This window comes from Anguilla anguilla, chromosome 1, assembly GCF_013347855.1.
Source record: "Anguilla anguilla isolate fAngAng1 chromosome 1, fAngAng1.pri, whole genome shotgun sequence".
Taxonomy (NCBI): Eukaryota; Metazoa; Chordata; class Actinopteri; order Anguilliformes; family Anguillidae; genus Anguilla; species Anguilla anguilla.
The window spans coordinates 84,188,078-84,209,310 of NC_049201.1; the positions used below are offsets into that span (position 1 = coordinate 84,188,078).

The 21,233-nt window shown below is 40.0% G+C and overlaps 2 protein-coding genes across 6 annotated transcripts in view; one reads left to right on the top strand and one right to left on the bottom strand.

The window, feature by feature from the left end:
• The window catches only part of LOC118232142 (basement membrane-specific heparan sulfate proteoglycan core protein-like), a 1,449,502-nt gene extending 1,446,479 nt beyond the window's left edge, over positions 1 to 3,023 (top strand). The window contains exon 23 of the mRNA XM_035426794.1: positions 2,478 to 3,023. Coding sequence (XP_035282685.1) covers positions 2,478 to 2,544 — 67 coding nt within the window. The 3' untranslated portion in view covers positions 2,545 to 3,023. The remainder of the gene's footprint in view (positions 1 to 2,477) is intronic.
• Positions 3,024 to 4,201: 1,178 nt separating this feature from the next.
• Positions 4,202 to 18,005, bottom strand: LOC118232155 (B-cell receptor CD22-like). 5 transcript variants are annotated; one of them, XM_035426817.1, is made up of 14 exons: positions 17,649 to 18,001; positions 17,269 to 17,335; positions 13,222 to 13,563; positions 12,461 to 12,703; positions 11,931 to 12,200; positions 10,647 to 10,916; positions 9,864 to 10,133; positions 9,077 to 9,349; positions 7,575 to 7,865; positions 7,164 to 7,236; positions 6,818 to 6,857; positions 6,086 to 6,324; positions 5,548 to 5,615; positions 4,202 to 4,778 (listed from the first exon to the last, which is right to left on the bottom strand). In XM_035426817.1, exons 2-13 carry the CDS (start codon positions 17,321 to 17,323, stop codon positions 5,555 to 5,557), a joined length of 2,427 nt encoding a protein of 808 aa, XP_035282708.1. In that variant the 5' UTR covers positions 17,324 to 17,335; positions 17,649 to 18,001; the 3' UTR covers positions 4,202 to 4,778; positions 5,548 to 5,554. The 5 variants fall into 5 exon arrangements, with proteins under 5 accessions (XP_035282708.1, XP_035282728.1, XP_035282737.1 ...); XM_035426837.1 differs by lacking the exon at positions 10,647 to 10,916; XM_035426846.1 differs by lacking the exon at positions 13,222 to 13,563 and having other exon boundaries at positions 17,649 to 17,999.
• Between the last annotated feature and the right edge of the window lie 3,228 nt (positions 18,006 to 21,233).

Here is a 21,233-nt window from a genome sequence, read left to right on the forward strand (position 1 = left end):
TGGGTGAATGAGAGACATCAATTGTAAAGCGCTTTGGATAAAAGCGCTATATAAATGCAGTTCATTCACCATTCATGTAATGTGTACAATCTCATTTTAATTGTACATTTGTTAAGCAAAAAGTTACATTTGGTAACCCTTTCTATTATTTCTATGTCCATAATGCACTGTAATCTGCTCATAATACAGTATAATTAGCATTACAAGCATTCATGAATACTTAATGCTTTATAACAATAATCATAACACATTATTTATTTATTTTATATTGGACCAACCTTATAAATACGTAAAAAGCAAAGCATCGTGTGCCATTTGGTTTATCAGATTATGTACAGATTTACAGTATGAGGTTATGGTGTTCTCTGGGTGATTTCCTAGTGTGTTGGCATACTTCATAAAAATATTTCAGTGGTTAATTATGTGTTTTTCCCTGTGAAGGGCAGTTTCATTTACTCGAAGAATATAATGGGTTGTGTGGATGTGACAGTAACATACTGTACAACACAGTACAACCCTGTTTATGTATATGTAATAATCTGTACATACAGATACATATAGAGGGAGAACAAGGTGTACAGTACGTGGTGTAATTACTATTTTCCAATGAATAAATACACTGATATTGTTGTGGTGGTAATGTTTTACTGCATTTGGTTGAAGAAAATATATCATATGCTTTAGAATCACAGGAGTATCTCGAGGCACAGGCTTTCCCATGATTTTATCAAAACCCACTGTAAAACTGGTTAAGTTAGAGACCCGAAATAGTATTTAATTTATTACCTCTGTATTTCACATGCAGTAGCAAAGCTGGTATTTAACTGCTGATAGAGTAGCCTTGATGGCAGAACATTCTCACATTAGCTGGTTTTATAGTAATAATGATAATAAATAAATAAATAAATAAATAAATAAATATTTTAGGGTGAAATATCAAGTATTTTGACTTTCACTGTGCTGGATACAGCTGTAATAGTGCAGATTGAGAAGGGAGGAGTCTTCAGAACAGAGAGAAGGTGGAGAGGAACTGTGCTGCTCTAATGGGGTTGAGTAGCTCACTCCAGCTCTGAGGAGCTCACTGAAATGAACAGGACCTTTCTGTGGATCTTTCCCATCCTTCTCCTGCCTCTTTTCTTTACCCTGCAGGGGAATAAAAGCCCCATTTATGGCAACGTCTCAGGGATGGCAATGAGTCACACTGGAACACAGGGTATGGACAGAGACGACGGTGAAGTTCCCCTCTACTCCTCTGTTCAGCCCACTAACATCTGCAACCAGGAGCAGGTTCTGTACTCCACTGTCCAGAATCCGCTCACCGAGTATGAGGAGGGTGTTCAGTACGCCAGCATCCAGTTCCGCCCCTCCAGTGTTGCCCCCAGGTCAGCAAAATGCACGGATCGCAATACACAGTTATCTTCATGGATTGAGAATGGTGATACACTGGTGATATGTTTAAGGCAATGTGTATTGTACATGTGAACCTAGAGTAAAGGCTTCATGGTTACACAAGTTGACTGATTATTAGATTAATTAATAAGAATTTTAAATCCAGAAATCGATTTGGCTTAAAGTGGAGAAGTATTATGGTTTACAAGCAGATTGACTCCGCACGTCCAGCACTTTCCTGAAGGCAATACAGACTGTGGGAGTTGTGAGCGCATTTTTTGTGAGTTGTGCAGTCACCATGTAACGTTCAAAGTGTGTAGGAAAGGCCTTGTTACAAATCTCATGACGTAAGTAGCCTGAGAGTGCCATATTGCTCTCGCTTAAATTTTCCAGCGATTTCAGTGCATAAAGGCATACTATGCAGGATTTTTTTAGCCTGCGTTTACGATCAAAGAAGTCTCCTCCTCCGTCTTCAACTCCACCCACTCACCCTCCAGTACGCAACCGAGTCACAGACATGCAAATTTATTAGAAACTACCCTGTACATTTCTCCCATCAATTACTCAGACTGGACATTAGGCTGCATTGTTCAGTCAGGACCATGAACCGGAGGTGTACAAATTCTAAAGCTGGTCACTACGGTCAAAAACAGTACGTATGGCAACCCTAGATAGAGGTAACACTGTTGTAAAATTTATTTTTACCATGAAAAATCTGTGACTTAAAGGTTTGATTTAAATACTGTAACAGCATATAACCTCTTTTTTTTTCGAAATGGTATTTCTCGATATTATTGTGCCACCGTGGTACTAGAATGTCCAGAATGCGCCCAGACGTTTCCCCAACACATTTTAGAATAACAGATACAGGTAAAGGTGCAGGAAACCCGGTGAAAGTGTGTAAAGACAGAGATTGCCAGTGCATTATAGGTATGCCTTAGCATGGTTATTTTATAATATTTTCAAGTAAAGAATCCTGCATAGTATGTCTTTAAGTAATTTAAACTACATACATATGCACAAGTTCAGAATTACATGAAAAAAGACACTCAAGCTAAAAAAATATATATATATATTTCTCTCCACAGATCAAAAGTGCAAGGAGCAGAGGATTCATGCGTTATATACAGCACAGTTTCCAATTGTAATACCTGAACAAAATTGTCCTCTTTGCTGTCTTGCTGTGGTCTGCTGTGCCGCAGCTGAAGTTCCTGCTGTAAAAATCTACCTACCAAGGATAAGACAAGAGGCTTAACTCACGCATTTATTTTTTTAATAAACTATAACAAACTAAGTAGTGTTACATATTCTCCGCAGTCATGCATTTTAAAGGTGGTTACCTTGCTACTGTATATGCCCGACTCTTCAGTTCCAGCTCTCACCTGATGTTTTCAAACCTCTTTTGGTCTCTTTGTACTGTTGCTTAGGACTGCACTGGATACTTGATTGTGTGCACAGGACAGTTGATTTCTGGTTGCACTGGTATTGGTTCTGGGAGTTTTCAACATGATCTGAAGCTGTCCTTGATACCGTAACATGCACAGTAAAAAATATTTTCATGGAAATTTACAGTAGAATTGAGTGAATGTGGAGTGCATATTTATATTATATAGTAATTAAATATATTTTTTGTATAGTTTTTATTTATTTGTTTATTGTTGTAGCTAATGTTTTTGGTAGCTGGTTGGTTGGCTGGTTACTTACTTTCTGGTCAGCTATTTTAATGACCTAGCTTGCTGCCGCCTGTTAGTTAACATATTTTAATTTATCTGAAAATGCTTACTGTGTGCAGTAGTATGATCACTTTTTTCTCATATATCGCTTGTATTCACAGTAGAACAAAAAAATATATAAATAAAAAAATAACCTCAGCAAATGTATTATGAAACAATTTAACACAGACAGCACGGAACTGAAAGAGGCCTGCAGTACACGAAGGATGGGGAAATTGTTCATTTCCAGTAAACGTCACAGTAAATATAGAATCATTAACATATGCGAAGACAAAAGGAAAGTTTACAACCCCCACCCCTTCCCCTTTTCAGGCCTCCGCTGGGTCAGCCATCTTGGCTCTGTTTCATTTTCTGTAAGCCCCGGCATCTGTGCTACTGGAAATGTCCTTTACACTTCAGCTCCTCCGGGGGGAAACCCGCTGCCCCAGCTTCAGAGATCAGGTTGTCACACACCATTAGAGCAAATCGGCACAGCTGGCCTGCAGCGAGCAACTAGCACGCAGGCTAGCTCACACCTGCTGCTTACATGCGCACGAGTGCTGGAGGTCGATTGCTATCATGTGCTTTCAGTCTGGGCTTCTTGGGATTTTCCCGCTGAGACCCAGGGCCTGGTTTGCTGTGCGCAGTAGCAAGCCATTGACAAGGACTCGCTGTGCTTTCTTTCGCCAATGGAAAAAAAAAAAACTCTGCTGCACACTAAAGAATGAGCACTTAAAAAAAAAAAAAAAGAAATATTTATTTTTCATTTTTTTTTACACATTAATTAAAGCCTGTAAGTATTAGGAACAGAAAGACTGGGGGGTGCAAATACTCAGTCTAATGACATGGAAGAGCAGATAAAGGATCGACTGTGATGATGGACTGCGGGGTGGGGGGGGGGTCTTCTATCGGCACATATGCAGCTAGCCAGGGACCCCCCCTACAGTACCTTCTACCTTCAAGGTCTCCCAAGGGTTGAGACTTCTTGTGGCAAATCTGATACACACCCAGTGGATGTCAGAATAAAATAATGCTCGGAAAGATTGGAATGCACCCACATTGACAACGTGTGATTCCAGATGTCAGTGTCACTTTTTTTTTTATTTATTTTTTTTACCTGTTTGGCCTGCCATAAGGTGCCTAAATAAGCAGTTGGAATGCACCCAAAGTCCTGCCCACCCCCCCCCCCAACCCCCCAGCTGCAATCCCCAAATTTTAACAAGCAGTTATTTCTTGGTAATTAGGCGTTGTTCATGCTCTGTGAGGTTGATAGAGGGCTTTTGAAACCAAATATTAAGCAATCAACATGTTGTGGCACATTAAATCATCTAAAACAATAATTCAGTTCGCAGAAGGGAGTCCAACCTTATTGGAGGACGGGCCATGTGGGAGCAGACTTCCGTTCTAGCACAGTCATACATGACACAGGTAACGAACAAATTAATCAAGACGCTGATTGGTTAAAACATGAAGTATTCCCTTTTTTCATTTAAAGTACAGACACTGCAATGCTAATGTTGCTAATTAAATATGAACTTAAATCTCATCTTCCGTACAGAGTCCTCTTTGTGTCTCAGATTCAGTGTGAAGACTTCTACGGTTCGTTGCCATGTCCATCACCCTCATGAAGGAAAATATTTCCGCTGTTCCAATATGACTCGCATCTCCAAAGTTGCTCTAGAAACAAATGAACAGCTTTTCTTATTATGCACAGCGTACATTTCATCAGAAAATTTCTGGTTATATTCTCACAACAGCTACGCTGTATATTGCGCTCTGTGTGCACACGTCCTTCAAGGACATCACATCCACAGAACTAACTGCTGAAATCGCACTGTCCAGTATGTGTGCATTATGACTTATTATTGCCACAATAACATGCACAATGGTGTCTGACTATTGAAAGTGAGTCTGCAGTTAATCAGGTGTTAATAACCTTGAATTGTTCATGGGGATTATGATTATACACAATATTTTGTGGGATTATTCTTATTATCGTATTAGAGGGGGTAGACTATCTGGACAGGCTCGTAACTTTGTGATCTGATCACTCATAATCATACAAGACGCCTTTACAACAGCACCAGTGTGAAAAGCACGTTAAGGAATGAAACTGAGTTGAACTGAATGTTATGGCACAACAAGCTTGACCAGGTTGGCGTCCTGATTTGAGAAAATTCCGTCAAACTTCTGGGAATGTGGTTTGTCAATAAACCGATGATGAGCTGCCTCCTGTAACAAATCTTATGTTGGTCGGCTTCCAACTAGGGTCAGTGAATTCTCTGACATCGTAAAGCCGAATCTCAACGCAGGCTGAAATTAGCCCGAACCATTCTGATTGCAGGGTTTTTAGCAGGAACCAATCACGTTAGCCGGTATCTCCACTTCCCAGAGGTGCGGGTGTTATGGTTGAGAGTATAAGAGGAGATTTTTTTTTTTTACATACCTCATATTTAAGTGTTTCCTTTAGCAACTGTGCTGTAGATCACAGCCTCGGAAGCTGGCACAGTTGATCTGTAGGGAATGCGATTACAGAATATGATCAGTTTTCTTTATGCAATAAATCACTACTGATGTACAGTCAGTTACCTCTGTACATGATCAGCAAGAGGAGGTAAATAAATGTGTAGGAAATCACAAATTAATTACAGGCTGCTTTACTGTACATTTCTTAGCATCATGTATTTGCTTAACAGATGCTCTTATACAGCTGGAAGTTTTTTTCTGGAGAAATACAGGTAAGCACCTAGTTCAAGAGCACGGAAACAGATGGGGGGGGGGGGGGTCCATTTCTACCAGCTCCAGTCAGAGGGAGAGAACTGTCCATTTTCAATTTCAAAGTGCTTTATTGGCATGACAAACATAGGCACTTCTGTTGCCAAAGCAATGGTTACAATGGTTACAATGGATACAACTATATACAATATGTGCTAGATTATAATACAGCAACGGTAGGCACAGGTGTAATGGGGGGGTTTTCCCACCTGGGGGCAGCACCGGAGCGTGAGAACCGGATGCTGGCGTACTGGACGTCTTCCTCACCCGGGGGGGCTGGTTTCTGAACGGAGGCGTACTGCACCTCTTCCTGGTCCTGGGAGTGCGGTCGCTGAACGTTTGAATGCTCAGCCTCCTCTTTCCCCGGGACTGTCTTCCCCGGCGGCGCTGTGCTGGCGGTCCTCCCGGGCACGTTGGCGTACACAGCACAAGCGGCGTCCTGGAGGATCTATAGCAAAAAAAAAAAACTGGGAATGTTATTCATTTATCGAAATAGAGTTCGTTTTATTTTATTTTATTTTTTAAATAAATAAATAAATAAAACTATGAGACATGCAAACTAATACAGGCCAGTTGCAGCCATTTCTCTCTGTGTAGACCAAGGCAGACCCTGTTTAATGGTCCATGACTGTAGTCCCAAATTGTGTCTCACCAAGGGGGATGAAAAGGCTGAAGCCACGTCTGGTGATGTATGTATTTGGCTTAGGCAGCATCAGACAGGCTGTGCTGCTCATTAACTTTAGACTCTAAGCTCCTGAAACTGACTTCAAATGTTTACAGCATAACCAAATGCTAATTAACTGAGTTCTCAATAATATTTCATACGAAAGGTGATAATTAACTTGAACTACTATGATCTGGTAATTCTGCCCTTTTTTTTGTAAAATCCTTGACACTGCATTCATATGGTCCTGTCTTCAGCAACAAGAACAAAATGTTACCTCTGTATTTAATTTAGCCTCCTTCACTGAGTGGCACCTCCTGGTGAAGAACATCTCATTAGCAAATTTGGCTTTTGTGTACCATGAAAAACGTTTCAGCACGTGAAGTTCACAAAGCACCACAAAAAAAAGCACAAAAAAAAAAAAAAAAAAAATTCTAACTGTCATTTTTTATCACCAAAAGAGTCTAATTTTTATTTAAATTTTTATCTTTGATGTACACGGGCTGTCTCGTTAAGATCAAAATCTCCTTTACAAGAGAAACCTGTTAAGCCGCAGCCATTGACTGATTCATGGGAAGCTGCAGCTGAGGTTTGAAACAGACGGGGTGCTCTAATAGGCTTACCTGCACACAGCCAACACAATAACAATCAGAAGAGCAGCCAGGGCACATGTTCCAGTAATGATATATGCTAAATCTATGAAATGACACGAGAAAGATGTTACATACGAGATTTGAGTATCTTGTGCAAAATTATTGGGGCTTATACTGTGTATCAGTGAAGTCACAGTATCCTGGAAAATAATGGTTGATCTGTATTAAAAAACCTCTTTTTAAAATGTCATCTGAAATGTTGCTCCGTCTGGGCGCATCAGAATATCATGTTACATTGTCAAATACTGCCCCCTAAAGGGGAAAAGCATATCAACAAAGGGAACATTCCCTTCCAAGGGCATATATTTTCTATAATCTTATGATACAGATCCCTTATATTGTTACCAATTAGAAACCGTTACACAGTACATCAGCTCTTACCGTGTTTATAATTAGCCACAGCAGCATAGCTGACAGTCAAACCTGTAGAGTTCTGAGCTCCATGTCTGTTCTGTGCCTCACAGTAGTACTGTCCTCTGTTCCAGGATCTGAAGTTAGAAAAGTTCAAACTCTGTCCAGATCCTGCCTGCCAGACTCCAGTGTCATTCTTCTTAAACCAGGTGTATCTCTGCACTGGTGGTTTGGCATCACTGCTGCAGGTAAGATTCACTGACCTGCCCTCCACTATTTCACCAGAGGGACTCACTGACACTGAGGTGTCCTTCGGAGCGACTAAAATGAAAAGAACAACGTGTTCAATTCCACATAAATCCTCACTCAAATCCTCACTCGTTTTGTATCTCGAACAGCCGCAGAACCATTTAATCATATTTTCTTAATATTATCTGAAGAAACAGAAAATGTGCTGGAGGAATAACATGCTCGGTCTTACTCAATAGTGGTTGCAGAGTCATGCATTTAAAAGTAAATCAGGGGTCTCGTTTATAAAAAAAAATTCTTGGATTTAAACGTAAATGTCATCTTAAAGCTCAATTTGTGCTTAGGCTTGACATATAAAAATAAGTACGACTGAAAAAAGTTGCTTACTCTACATTGGTTGTGGCGTAAAACGTTGTGTCTGTAATATATAAATCATAAAAATGAAAATATAATAAAATATTTATATATATAATCCCCACTAATGCGAGTGCAGCCATGATTAAGTAATACTTTTCTCGCGTAGCATGCTGTTTATTATATTTTAGCATGTCTCAAGTAACATACAACTGGGTTTGATCATGATTCCTGCACCATTCATGCCTAAAACTGGTCATCAATTAAATGTTATTCTTAAAGTGAGCACTTTGTGGATTCACGCTTGGCCACCGCCTCCACACAACCAGCATGTAATTAACTTACATTTAGCGTAAACTTAGGTAGAGATGTGATCATATCCACGTTAAATTTTTGATAAACCTTTTTTTGAAGATAATGAAGAATTCAAAGGCAAAGCAAAGGGTAAGGAGCCAAGCCTGCATTGTGTGAACAAGTTTAAGGAACACATTATAGAAGAACTTAAACATGTGTTCAGCAACCTCAACTGAGCAAAAGAATGGTTGTAACGAAAAACAGCATACATGCATACATAGGTGTCCCCCAGGGCCAAACCTGAGAACCACTGCTCCCATTTACTGCCGTCTTAGTGTGCACTGAGTTATACTTACTCAACACAAAGTGAAAGAAGATAGATGAAACGATGGACTCTAGATCTAAAACTTTGTGTTTGAATGCGGCGTGACACAACTGTAACTGATTACATGCCCTTAAAACCAAAGGTATCCTCTTTCCTTAAAAGTCCCATCAAGACCCTTCTCTCTGGATTTCTTCCATTTCTAATTGTTGCAAACCAGCTGCAAGAGGTCCAGCTGTTAGAGCTGTGGATAATGGTGTGGATATGTTGGTGTTTATAAGCACACACACCACAGACAACAGACTGTACTCACACTGGACATCTATGGTCACGGCAGCAGAAGAATTTTGAGTTCCATGTTGGTTCCGTGTCTCACAGTAGTACTGTCCACTGTCCTCAGAGACGATGTTAGTGATGGTGTGATTCAATCCTGATCCTGTCCATGAAGCTACAGCTCTATTATTCTTAAACCAGGTGTATCTCTGCACTGGTGGGTTGGCATCACTGCTGCAGGTCAGAGTCACTGAACTGCCCGCCATTATTTCACCAGAGGGGCTCACTGATATTGAGGTGTTCTTTGGAGCATCTAAAACAGAAAATTAAAGATACAGTAGCTAACTGGGTACATAGACCTCAGGACTGCAGTTTGAATCCTGTAAATTAGAGGCCCTTTGGAACATAGGAAATAGCATCAAAAAACATGTTCTTGTTGAAATGCACCATGTGTAGTGTTATTTATGATGATGCCAATATGTTTATCTTCATGGAAGCCATTTTATCTGGGGATGGAACCTCTGCAGACAATGTGCACCTCTGTAGAGCTTTGATATAGAAAGAGATTTGGTTTAAAAGTTTATTTCTCAGCGATGCCCATACGCTGTGGATGCTAATGTTCCACAGCTATAGTGGCATGGCTAATGCATCACCATAGTGTGTGTTTGTGTCACACTAGTGATGCAGGTTTCATGCTATACACCTCAGTTGTTCCAAGAAAATACCCAAATAAAAATGTGTGATGTTTATAACCATAGACGTCATAATTTCTTCTGCATACTGGTTTCTAGTAAACAAATACATTATTGATAAAAGGATGTACTCACACTGGACATCTATGGTCACAGCAGAAGAATTTTGAGTTCCATGTTGGTTCTGTGTCTCACAGTAGTACTGTCCACTGTCCTCAGAGACAATGTTAGTGATGGTGTGATTCAGTCCTGATCCTGTCCATGAAGCTACAGCTCTATTATTCTTAAACCAGGTGTATCTCTGCACTGGTGGGTTGGCATCGCTGCTGCAGGTCAGAGTCACTGAACTGCCCTCCAGTATTTTGCCGGAGGAACTCACTGATAATAAGGTGTTCCTTGGAGCATCTAAACAGAGAATTAAGGATACAATAGCTAACTGGGCACATACACATCAGGTCTGCAGTGTGAATCCTGTAAATTAGAGGCCATTTAGTGTATAGGCAATAGCATGAAAAAACATGTTCTTGTTGAAATGCACCATGTGTTGTGTTATTTATGACGATGCCAATATGTTTATCTTCATGGAAGCCATTTTATCTTGGGATGGAACCTCTGCAGACAATGTGCACCTCTATAGAGCTTTGATATAGAAAGAGATTTGGTTTAATAGTTTATTTCTCAGCGATGCCCATACACTGTGGATGCTAACGTGCCACAGCTATACCGGCATGGCTATTGCATCACCATAGTGTGTGTCTGCGTCACAGTAGTGATGCAGGCTTCATGCTATGCACCTCAGTTGTTCCAAGAAAATACCTGAATAAGAATGTGCGATGTTTACAACCACAGACGTCATAATTTCTTCTGCATACTGGTTTCTAGTAAACAAATACATTATTGATAAAAGGATGTACTCACACTGGACATCTATGGTCACAGCAGAAGAATTTTGAGTTCCACGTTGGTTCTGTGTCTCACAGTAGTACTGTCCACTGTCCTCAGAGACGATGTTACTGATGGTGTGATTCAATCCTGATCCTGTCCATGAAGCTACAGCTCTATTATTCTTAAACCAGGTGTATCTCTGCACTGGTGGGTTGGCATCGCTGCTGCAGGTCAGAGTCACTGAACTGCCCTCCAGTATTTTGCCGGAGGAACTCACTGATAATAAGGTGTTCCTGGGAGGATCTGAAACAGAGAATTAAGGATACAATAGCTAACTGGGCACATACACATCAGGTCTGCAGTGTGAATCCTGTAAATTAGAGGCCATTTAGTGTATAGGCAATAGCATGAAAAAACATGTTTTTGTTGAAATGCACCATGTGTAGTGTTATTTATGACGATGCCAATATGTTTATCTTCATGGAAGCCATTTTATCTGGGGATGGAACCTCTGCAGAGAATGTGCACCTCTGTAGAGCTTTGATATAGAAAGAGATTTGATTCATGAGCAGCCCATAAGGAATGCGCAAATCAAGTTCTGTCAGGAAACTCAAAAATCGCAGCCTACCAATCGGTCGGCCCCATTAACTACACACTCACACGTTTCCATAATCATCCAATTGCATACACACAACACTCTTCTCTTACCCATCCAATCGCAGGCACACATCACCAATGGAACGCCTTTTTAAACCAACAATCAGATTTTTTTTTTTTTCAATGCTGCAGCTTGCCTGCACTGCTTTTGCATGCTTCACTGCTTCTGCTCAGAATTACGCTCACCCTCCACCAGCCCAGCACCACCTACTGTTTGGATCTGCTCCTAGATACTGGGGGGGTTTACTGGTATTCCTCCTGTTTAGTAGGGTAGATGTATAGTAGTCCCTGTTAGATAGGGTCGTGCACACTGGTGCGAGCACTAATACCTGAAGCAGATCCATTCACCGCCAAACAAAAATCCATGTAAATATTTAAAAATGCGAGTTGTCCTGACTTGAAAAGCTTTTTCTCAGCGATGCCCATACGCTGTGGATGCTAATGTACCACAGCTATAGCGGCATGGCTAATATGCATCACCATAGTGTGTGTTTGCCTCACTGTAGTGATGCAGTTTTCATGCTATGCACCTCAGTTGTACCAGGAATACGCCAGAAAAAATGTGCGATGTTTATAACCATAGATGTCATAATTTCTTCTGCATACTGGTTTATAGTAAAAAAAAAAAAAAAAACATTATTGATAAAAGGATGTACTCACACTGGACATCTATGGTCACAGCAGAAGAATTCTCAGCTCCATTTTGGTTTCGTGCCTCACAGTAGTACTGTCCACTGTCCTCAGAGACGATGTTAGTGATGGCGTGATTCAATCCTGATCCTGTCCATGAAGCTAAAGCTCTATTATTCTTATACCAGGTGTATCTCTGCACTGGTGGGTTGGCATCGCTGCTGCAGGTCAGAGTCACTGAACTGCCTTCCAGTATTTCACCAGAGGGACTCACTGATAGGGAAGTGTCCTTTGGGCCATCTGCAATGCAAAACTCTGATTTAATGTGTGCTACACATGCAATGCGTGGTTTACACCAGAATCAGAGCAGACAGAGTGGCGTGTTCATTAGCAGACAAAATGAAGAAGAAAAAAAAAAGGTTAGACGTGGGCTTTAACGTGGTCCCGTGTGGCGAGGGCCAAATTCTGCGACGTATTTTCAGCGCACACAAGTCATTTTTGTCGGGTAGCTACAGATAGCGTTGCCTTTGCACAGCGCTGTTCTGGGGTCGCACACTCACACGTCACGCTAAGAATCACTGCTGAGGAAGGAAGATGCTCATAGCCTTTCACAGCACAGGTGTAGTTGCCTCGGTCTTCCCTGCTGGCTGTGAACAGGTGACTCTGATTAGTGAAGGGCAGAGGAGATCCGTCCCTGTACCAGATGAAGGCTGGGCTGCCAGTCAGAGTGCAGGTGGTGCTACAGGTCAGTATCACACTCTGTCCCTCTGTCACTGTGTCAGGATTCACCATCACCTGTAGATCTAGGTATGAACATTGAAAAATATTGAGCTGAAAAGTTTCAATCCTCCTTGACCTGCATACATATATTTTTAAATATATACTTTTTTTATTAAAAGAAAGAAGGATCTAAAAAATTTGTTTTGACCCCATGGGTTTTTATTAATATTTAATTCATATTTTTATCACATTTGGAAATGTATTTTAATTATAAAGCTCATATATGAAAAATGTTATATAATAGCCAATATTTTCAAATGAAGTTCGGGCCAAATACATGAACTCGCATGTATATATATATATACACATGAATACATAATTTAATTTATTAAAAAGGGAATATTTTTATATCCACCAGCCCCTGGGACCACTGGAGGGATTCTCTGTGATTATATATAACATTGGGCAGCACAACGTAGGGCATTGAGCTTATGGACAAATTTAGCCTTCAGGTGTCAGGTGAGGGTAATTCAACTAGCTGGCTCTACAGAGATACTGTGTGTTTTTGTGGTGTGAGGGTAGGTGGAGTGGGGAGATTTACCTGTGACTAACAGTTGCACTCCTGGTTTACCAGTGAATTGCCCCCCTGAAATGTCTGTCTCAAATCGGAAGCGATATTCTAATGCATAACTATTTTTCAGATCAGTGATTCTGAGGGAGCAGTTATTCATCCGATTTCCAATGTAAGTCCAATGACCGCTGTACTCAGAAAGCGATTCCAGGTTTGTCTCTTGTTTATTGAAAACTCCGAACCAGATAGTTTTCATGACTTGATAAGGACTTGGATATGTGTAGGTGCAGGGCAAGACCACTGAAGCTCCCTGTAATGCACAGACTGTCCCAGGGCTGTGAGCCACACTCCATCCAGCCTGGACCAGAACACCTGAAACACACACGCACACAAACACACACACACACACACACACACACAAACACACACACACACACACACGCACACAAACACACACACACACACACACACACACACACACAAACACATACACACACATGCACACGAACACACACACAAGCACACAGACATATGCACACACACCCACACACAATCACAAAAACACATACATGTACACATACACAAAAACACACACACACGCGCACACAAACACATAGACATATGCACACACACCCCCCCACACAAACACACAAACACAAAAACACATACATGTACACACACACACACAAACACACACGCACATGCACACAAACACATAGACGTATCCACACACCCACACAAACACACACACAAACACAAAAACACATCCATGCACACACACACACAAAAACACACAAACACAAACAAATAGACGTATGCATGCACACCCACACACACAAACACAAAAACACATACATGTACGCACACACACCCACACACACAAAACACATGCAAATGCTCAAAAACACACACATGCATACACATGCGCATAAATACACACATGCAAAAAAACACACACATGCACACACGCTCACACAAAACACACATAAACAAAACACACATATACACACGTGCAAAAACACACATGCACACAAGCACACACAAAACACACATATACACACACACACAACAAAAAAAGGCACAAAAACACACACATGCACATACACACACGCAAAAACACACATATGCACGTAATCACACACAAAACACACACACATAGCTTGGCTGAATATTACACTCTGACCAACTGAAGAAAATGCATACATTATATTGAATTTATTCCACACAATAAATCCTTTTCACTTTTTAACAAGTTCCATGTCACATCCTGCATACATTCCTGAAGTCATACGATGTAGTGTTGATATGGATTATTCCAATTCTGTTTTATTTGTGAAATTTGTACAATATATACTTCCAGTCATTCCAGTTTGACACGGTTTAAATACCCTCCGGTTACCACAAAATATAGGGTGATAGCATTTGTGACAGGAGCCAGAAAACCAGACTTAAGTGCAGGAAAGTTGATTTTGAGTTGAGTTTTTATAGCATATAGCATATTATAGTAAGCTGAGAAACGGAGCTTCAAATAGGTGTATCATACATGGAGATTGGACAATTACTGAGGAAGTTGTGCTGTTTTGAAGTTCGATATTTATGCTGAATGGGCTGCCAGAAAACCAGAGATTTTCACTGCCAAAGATTAACAAGGGATTCCCGCACATTTGTGACACATTTCGTTAGCAACCATGTGTTTAAATAGATACCAGTTACACCAAATTACACATAATGCATTGTGGTGGTATATTCTACCTATCTGATGTTGAATGCATGGAATAAAAATATTTAAACTGCTTAGAAATCAACTTTAATGTAGGTTGAAAGCAGAAGTTGGGATCCTCACTGCCTCTTGTGCACACCCACTCAGACTTTGAATTAATTTATGCAGCCTTAAGCCGCGTTTCCACCGCAGGAACTATACCCCGGAACTAGGAACCTTTTGAGGAACTCAGTGCGTTTCCACCGCAGGAACTAGGGTCTAAATTTAGTTCTGGGGGCTTTGTTTTACCCCCCAAAACGTTCCTGCTCGGGGGGTAGTACTTTCCGAAAGTACAGGAACCTTTTGGGTGGAGCTTGCAGCGCTGAACATTTCTGATTGGTCGAGTACTCGTAGCATTTGTGTTGTATTTATTTTCCGCCATTACCCGCCATGTTTGAAAATATGCAGCGGCAAACCAATTTATTTTCATAATAACTTCAAATCAAACTTGTATGTTATGCGGCACAGTAGCCTACTTTTGGTTATAGCCTGTCAACGTCTTGGAATTATAACGGGGGCTCTTCTGTTCTTTTCTTGCTTTAGTATTCGTTTTATAAAATGCTAAGCATTCGTGCTGGGACAGCATATTACGTAGGCTACCAAAACATTCAAACGGATTAATTCGGTTGCTGAATATTTTCTTCCGGATTTTCTTTGTTAGGCCGTTGTAATTGACTCAAAACGTTTGATACAGTTATGTGAGGTATGCGGTAGTTCTGCATAATTAACATTGGTGATACAGTACAAGCAAACTGGAAATCACCTTCCGCACTTTTTATCCGGGTAAAATAACAGGTTAATTCTAGTAATCTTCCCTTTAGCTTTTTCAGACTGCCGTAATTTCACTCAATTTTACTGCCATTTTTCAATTCCACGAAAAGACCAGGAAGACTATGGACTCATTTATGGTGCATGGTTAGCATCTGGAGGGCACACTTCGCTGCTCGGCTAGCAGTAACTTCAAAGGAAAGCAAACGGTGCTGTACCACTACTAATTTACATTTTCACGCAAGTCCGAGTTTTCGTTCTATTCTTGTCATTTTGCGATTAGCTTATGTGGAATTGACGACGAGAAAGTAATAAAACAGCAAATTGTTTACAAGGTGTGCATGTTTTCTGCTGTTAATGAATGTGTTTGAGATGATATATGAAAATCAATAAATACAAAAGTAACCATATATAGTCATTGTTGGTAACCCGTTGTATATAAGTGGAATAAACCCCTCCGGGCTGTCCCGGTTATTAGAAAATAATGTAGGCTACTTCGGTGGTAGTATGGGGTTACAGAAGAAATCATAGGACAGATGGACCGACGACAACGTCAGTGGGCTAATTTGCCTAATCTTCGCGGTACTTTAGACCCCGGTGGAAACGCAGACAACCATTGGCTGAAGGAACATTTTAGTTCCTGGTAAAGTAGTTCCTGGGACTGAAAGTTCCGGGTAATTTTGGTGGAAACGCGGCTTTAGTCACACCCCTCCCTTGAATAACGATGCCTGTGACAAGTTGTCAATAGATCATTGAAACTTTCAGAAATAGCTGATTTACTGTATTTGTGTATTTTATTTTTACTCATTTGGAACCAAAAGCTATGTATGTTGGATTTTTTGTTGATCACTGGCAGCAATTTCATGTTGCTAATAAAGCTTTTACTGCTTTTCTACTACATTCTATAAAGTAAAGATGACTCATTTACTTTTATAGATAGTATGTTGCCAAAAATGCACACATTCAACACTCAACCAAAAAATGTAGAGTGGTTCACAGTAAAAGGAAACTGAATTATAAAAAATAATGGATTTCATATTGTCAATATCAAAGGTAGAACTGAAACATGAAAAGTAATGCAGTCTTTGTAATGCCATCAACTGTTAGCATTTTGAAAGTCGCTGTGCTATGATTGACTAGATGTTCCTCTTGGATAGAAGCCATGTGCTAGTGTTTTGACAGAATGATTCGATATTGAGTCGGGTTTGTCGTGTTTTGATAGAGTTAGTGTATGTAGAGAAAGTTGTTTTGCATTTTGAAATGTATAGTTGGTATTTAATGAACAAAATGTGGTTTTGAGCAGAAAATTAACTATTTGGCTAATTGTGTGATGTAGGTGTGTTGCTGTGTTAAGAGTTTAGAAAAAGTATCTTAAGTATAGGTAAAAGCTTGTTAGCAATTGTAAAAAACTGTAATGTTAACGGCCTGTTTACATACAGAATTTACAGTAAACTGCCAGCTAGATTAGGGAATTACGGTACCAGGATCTGTTGATGAAATAATTGATCACCTTTGAGGTTAACTGAATTTTAGAAACACATTACACTCACCGCTGCCAGTTAGCAGGAGGACCACAACTAAGCTCCCAGATTTTTTCAAAAGCATCCTTGAACGCGTCTGCAACACATACATTCACGTCATTGCACTGATCTAAAGAATTTTACACAATGAAAACATTTTAAGGTCCTTCATTTTCTAAGCAAATCATACAAACATGTTTTTCATATATTTGAGATGCACAAAGATGCATTTGAGAAAAGATGTACTTTATTTCACTGGAACACAATGATAGACTTAATCTGAGCTCAGTTATAAAATAATGGGATTGCATGGTAATATATATATATATATATATATATATATATATATATATTATTTTTTGTTGGGACCTTTACTACTGAAAAGAAATAATTAAAAATAGTGAACTTACCGTGTAAAAGATATCTTTGCTGATAATCAATCGCAAAATGGATCCTGACAGCAGTTAAAGGAGTCTGGCTAGTAATAATGAGTCCGAGAACGGCAAAAAAAAGGTTGCAGAATGAAAGACCCAACTTCCTGTTTAACTGTATGTAAATGATTTGCAGTGTGAATCTAAACAGAGTAATAGATGTGGATGATAGGGAGAGGGCACAGGTAATAAAAAAAATAATTTAAATGCACATTTCTCATTCATTTTAAATGACAACATTATTTGTAGCATTTTCCATTTTTGGACTATGTTTTTTTTTATATTCATTGAATCCCTCTCCAGAGATTCATGGAGTGTGCCCAAGTTTGGAACAGCAGTGGACCTAGGCCCTCAATTCTAACTGGTCCAACAGCTGGTCTTCATCATAAAAGCATAACTTGTTCTATTATTTTCTTTAAATCACCATGTGAAACATGTCTAGTGGAAGTATAAAAATGGAAGAACATTGGAGTAGTAGAATTAACAACGCTTGATAATGCAGTGATCAATGGTCTTGGAAAAGAAGGCATGACTGCTTGTCTTTGCATACTTGCCTTGCAAAGACAATCCTGCCAGCACCACCGTCAGTAAACAGTCCAAGTAGTTTAGCTGGCACAAAGAAGGACTGCTGGAACTATTCAGCAGGAAAAGGGGGGGGGGGGGGAGGGAAGCAATCACTGGGTTACTTACCTGAAATACTTACCTGTAGAGGGTTTAAACTGAGGATTCAGCTGTTGCTCCAATGACAAGAAAAAATAAAAAAATGAATTTGAATATCTGTGTGTTGCTTTCCTGCACTGTGGCTGGAAACACAGCCCAGATTCCAGGGAACATTACGGAGGTTTACAGTACCTTAACTGAGGAAGGGGGACGGGAGGACATTTGAAACATATTACAATGGTTGCATTATACACCGAACAAATAGCCTAATGCGTTCCACAAGCTTCCAAAAAGGAAAAAAGGAAACAACTAAACGAATCACAGGGAAAGGTCACAAAAGGCTATCAATAAGGCTCCATTATATTGCAAATTTGCTTTGCAAATGTATGCTTATTTGTGAGCATTGAGGCCTTTATTTTAAAAACAACATTGGGCAGCAGTAGTCAGTATGTGCATACGTAGGGGCTGTCAGGCTACTAGATCTGCTAAAAACATGTTCAGTACAGTACCGTTTCATACACTCCCCTCTTAGGAACTTGGCCGCTAGATTGACGTAATTTATGATAAAGTTGCATTTACTTCTCTTTAGTCTATAATAACTGTGCTGTGCCCTGTCTAAACTGGCAGTGTATGTCTTCACAAAATGACTTTACATCCTCATATTTTGCATTGTTACATCCCCTAGCAACAGATTGCTCAATGACGAGCAACCTCGAATGAAAAGCATGGGTGACGCACCCCGTCATCTGCTATGATATCCTATGTGTACTAATTCTGACTGTGGCTGGTATAATTGGCCTGAGGACGGATGGTTACTGTTGGCAGGGAAGTACTGGTCCCATCGGAAAAAAAAAAGGACTACTCTAGCCACTTGTTCTAATTCATTTAACTCACAATATTGTTACGGTTTTCTCGTTTAATGCTATGATCCAAAAATAAAATATAGTTTTAAGGATGTATTAGGTGTGTAATGTAATGTCTCTTTGCAAATGCTACACTGTGTGTACATCATACAAGGTGTACTGATAAAATTTGGCCTTTTCCTGCTTCTTAACCCAGGAGACGGCTACGTGGATTTACAAGGTGTCCACCCATTAAGTGAAAAAAAGGAAAAGAAAAAAATGAGAATTGAATCAGGAACTGGGGAAATGGTGGAAGTACAGAATCCTATGGTATGTAAAAACACTTCTTTGACAACTCAAATTGGAAATGGTACAACTCATGAAGTGAGCCAAGACCTCACTTACAACGTTACATTGTCCGCTAATTTCAGTCATTAACTTCTCCTTATTGAAATGCGACAAAGCTGAGAGAAGCTCCACGTGCGTGCCTTTTCAATATCATTTCACAGCAATATATATTCGTCAGCGTGCAAGCATGTGAAGGGTAGACTCATTCGACTCTTTCTTTCCGTATGGAATAATGACATATGGATATGTATGGGAACTACATGTATAGCATATATTTAATATGTGCCCTTATATGTGTAATAAATACCTCAAAGCATATACAGTTTACATCATATATTTACATAAATATCAAATACATTGTGAAAATATACTGAGATATATTTTTGAATTTCCTGCTTTTTTATATATATAAATGTATTACTCTTGTGTGTGGGTTGGTGTTAAGAAACACGCTCTGATTAGTGAGAGGCTGTGTAGGAGCCTCTCCTTAGACTGGCCTTTCTCCCCCTCGCGTTCTTGGGTTTGGAACAGAACTCGGCCCGCTGTATATTACGTCACAGAAGTTCACGCAAACAGTGGAAGAGATCATCGGAAAAAACGTGCCGTTTCGTTTCATGGATCACAGCAGGGTGGAAAACCAACTATTTTAATTAATTTCAATTAATCTAATTATCATTCATAACGCTCAAGCCGCCAAACACAGGCTCAGGTAGGTGTCCTTGCCAATAAATGTGTGTTGCCTGGCAACCCTTTACACTCTTTCTCATTCATCCCCCTTTTTATTGGCCTCTCTTGTTGTTCCTGTTGACATCACGCACTGTTTACTTTTACAAATGTTAGCCTGCCTTAACTGTCATGCTACCGCACTGCGTGTTCTGATCCGTAAGTTAACGGCAACACACAAAACAATCGAAATAATAGTAGATAATAGTAGATAATAGTCATTAGTACAGGTATATTTAATAACAACTGCCAGCTCCGTTATCAATACCTTGTGTTTACTCTTGCCTTGAGTGCACAGTAGTACATTTTCAGGAGAACATTGTTTTTATTCTGGAGTGGGAGAAGATTAATCATAAAGCAGCTCTCTTTTTTTCATGATGATGGAACGAAAGAACAACCCTTTGTCTGCCTTTGTTTATGTTATTTATTCTTAACATGGAAATACCAAGCGACTTACAGACAGGCTGCAGCCATCAGGTATTTATAACCCATTTTATACCTTTGCCACTAACCAGTGCGACTGACAATCACTTACTTTTTGATGTAATCAAGTCCATAATTGTTGTCACAGAAAAGAGGCTGTTACTTGGAATTAGTGGAATCAAAGAGCTTCTTCAAGACAAAAAAAAATTGAAGTTGGCTGAGAGTGACCAAGAAGGGAACCTCTTCACTTCCATCACTCAGAGCTCTGAATGAGAGGAAATGGAAACCGGGGGAGCAGAAATTCCTGGGCTGAGCACAATAAGCACAGAGCCTTCAATGAAGAAAAGTTACTCAATCAAAAAGAAAAGTTTGTTAAGTCTGTTGTTAAGTTACGGCATTATTTTTAATGTCCATTGTCAGACTTAATAATTCGGCCATTTCACCAAGCTTCAAAGCACTCGGCCAGGATAGCCAGGACATAGGAAGCAGGAACTGTTCGGGGGTTGTCATTTGAGGTGTGAATGTGTGTGTCAGTGTGTGAGTGTGGGTCCGTGTGTGTGAGTGTGTG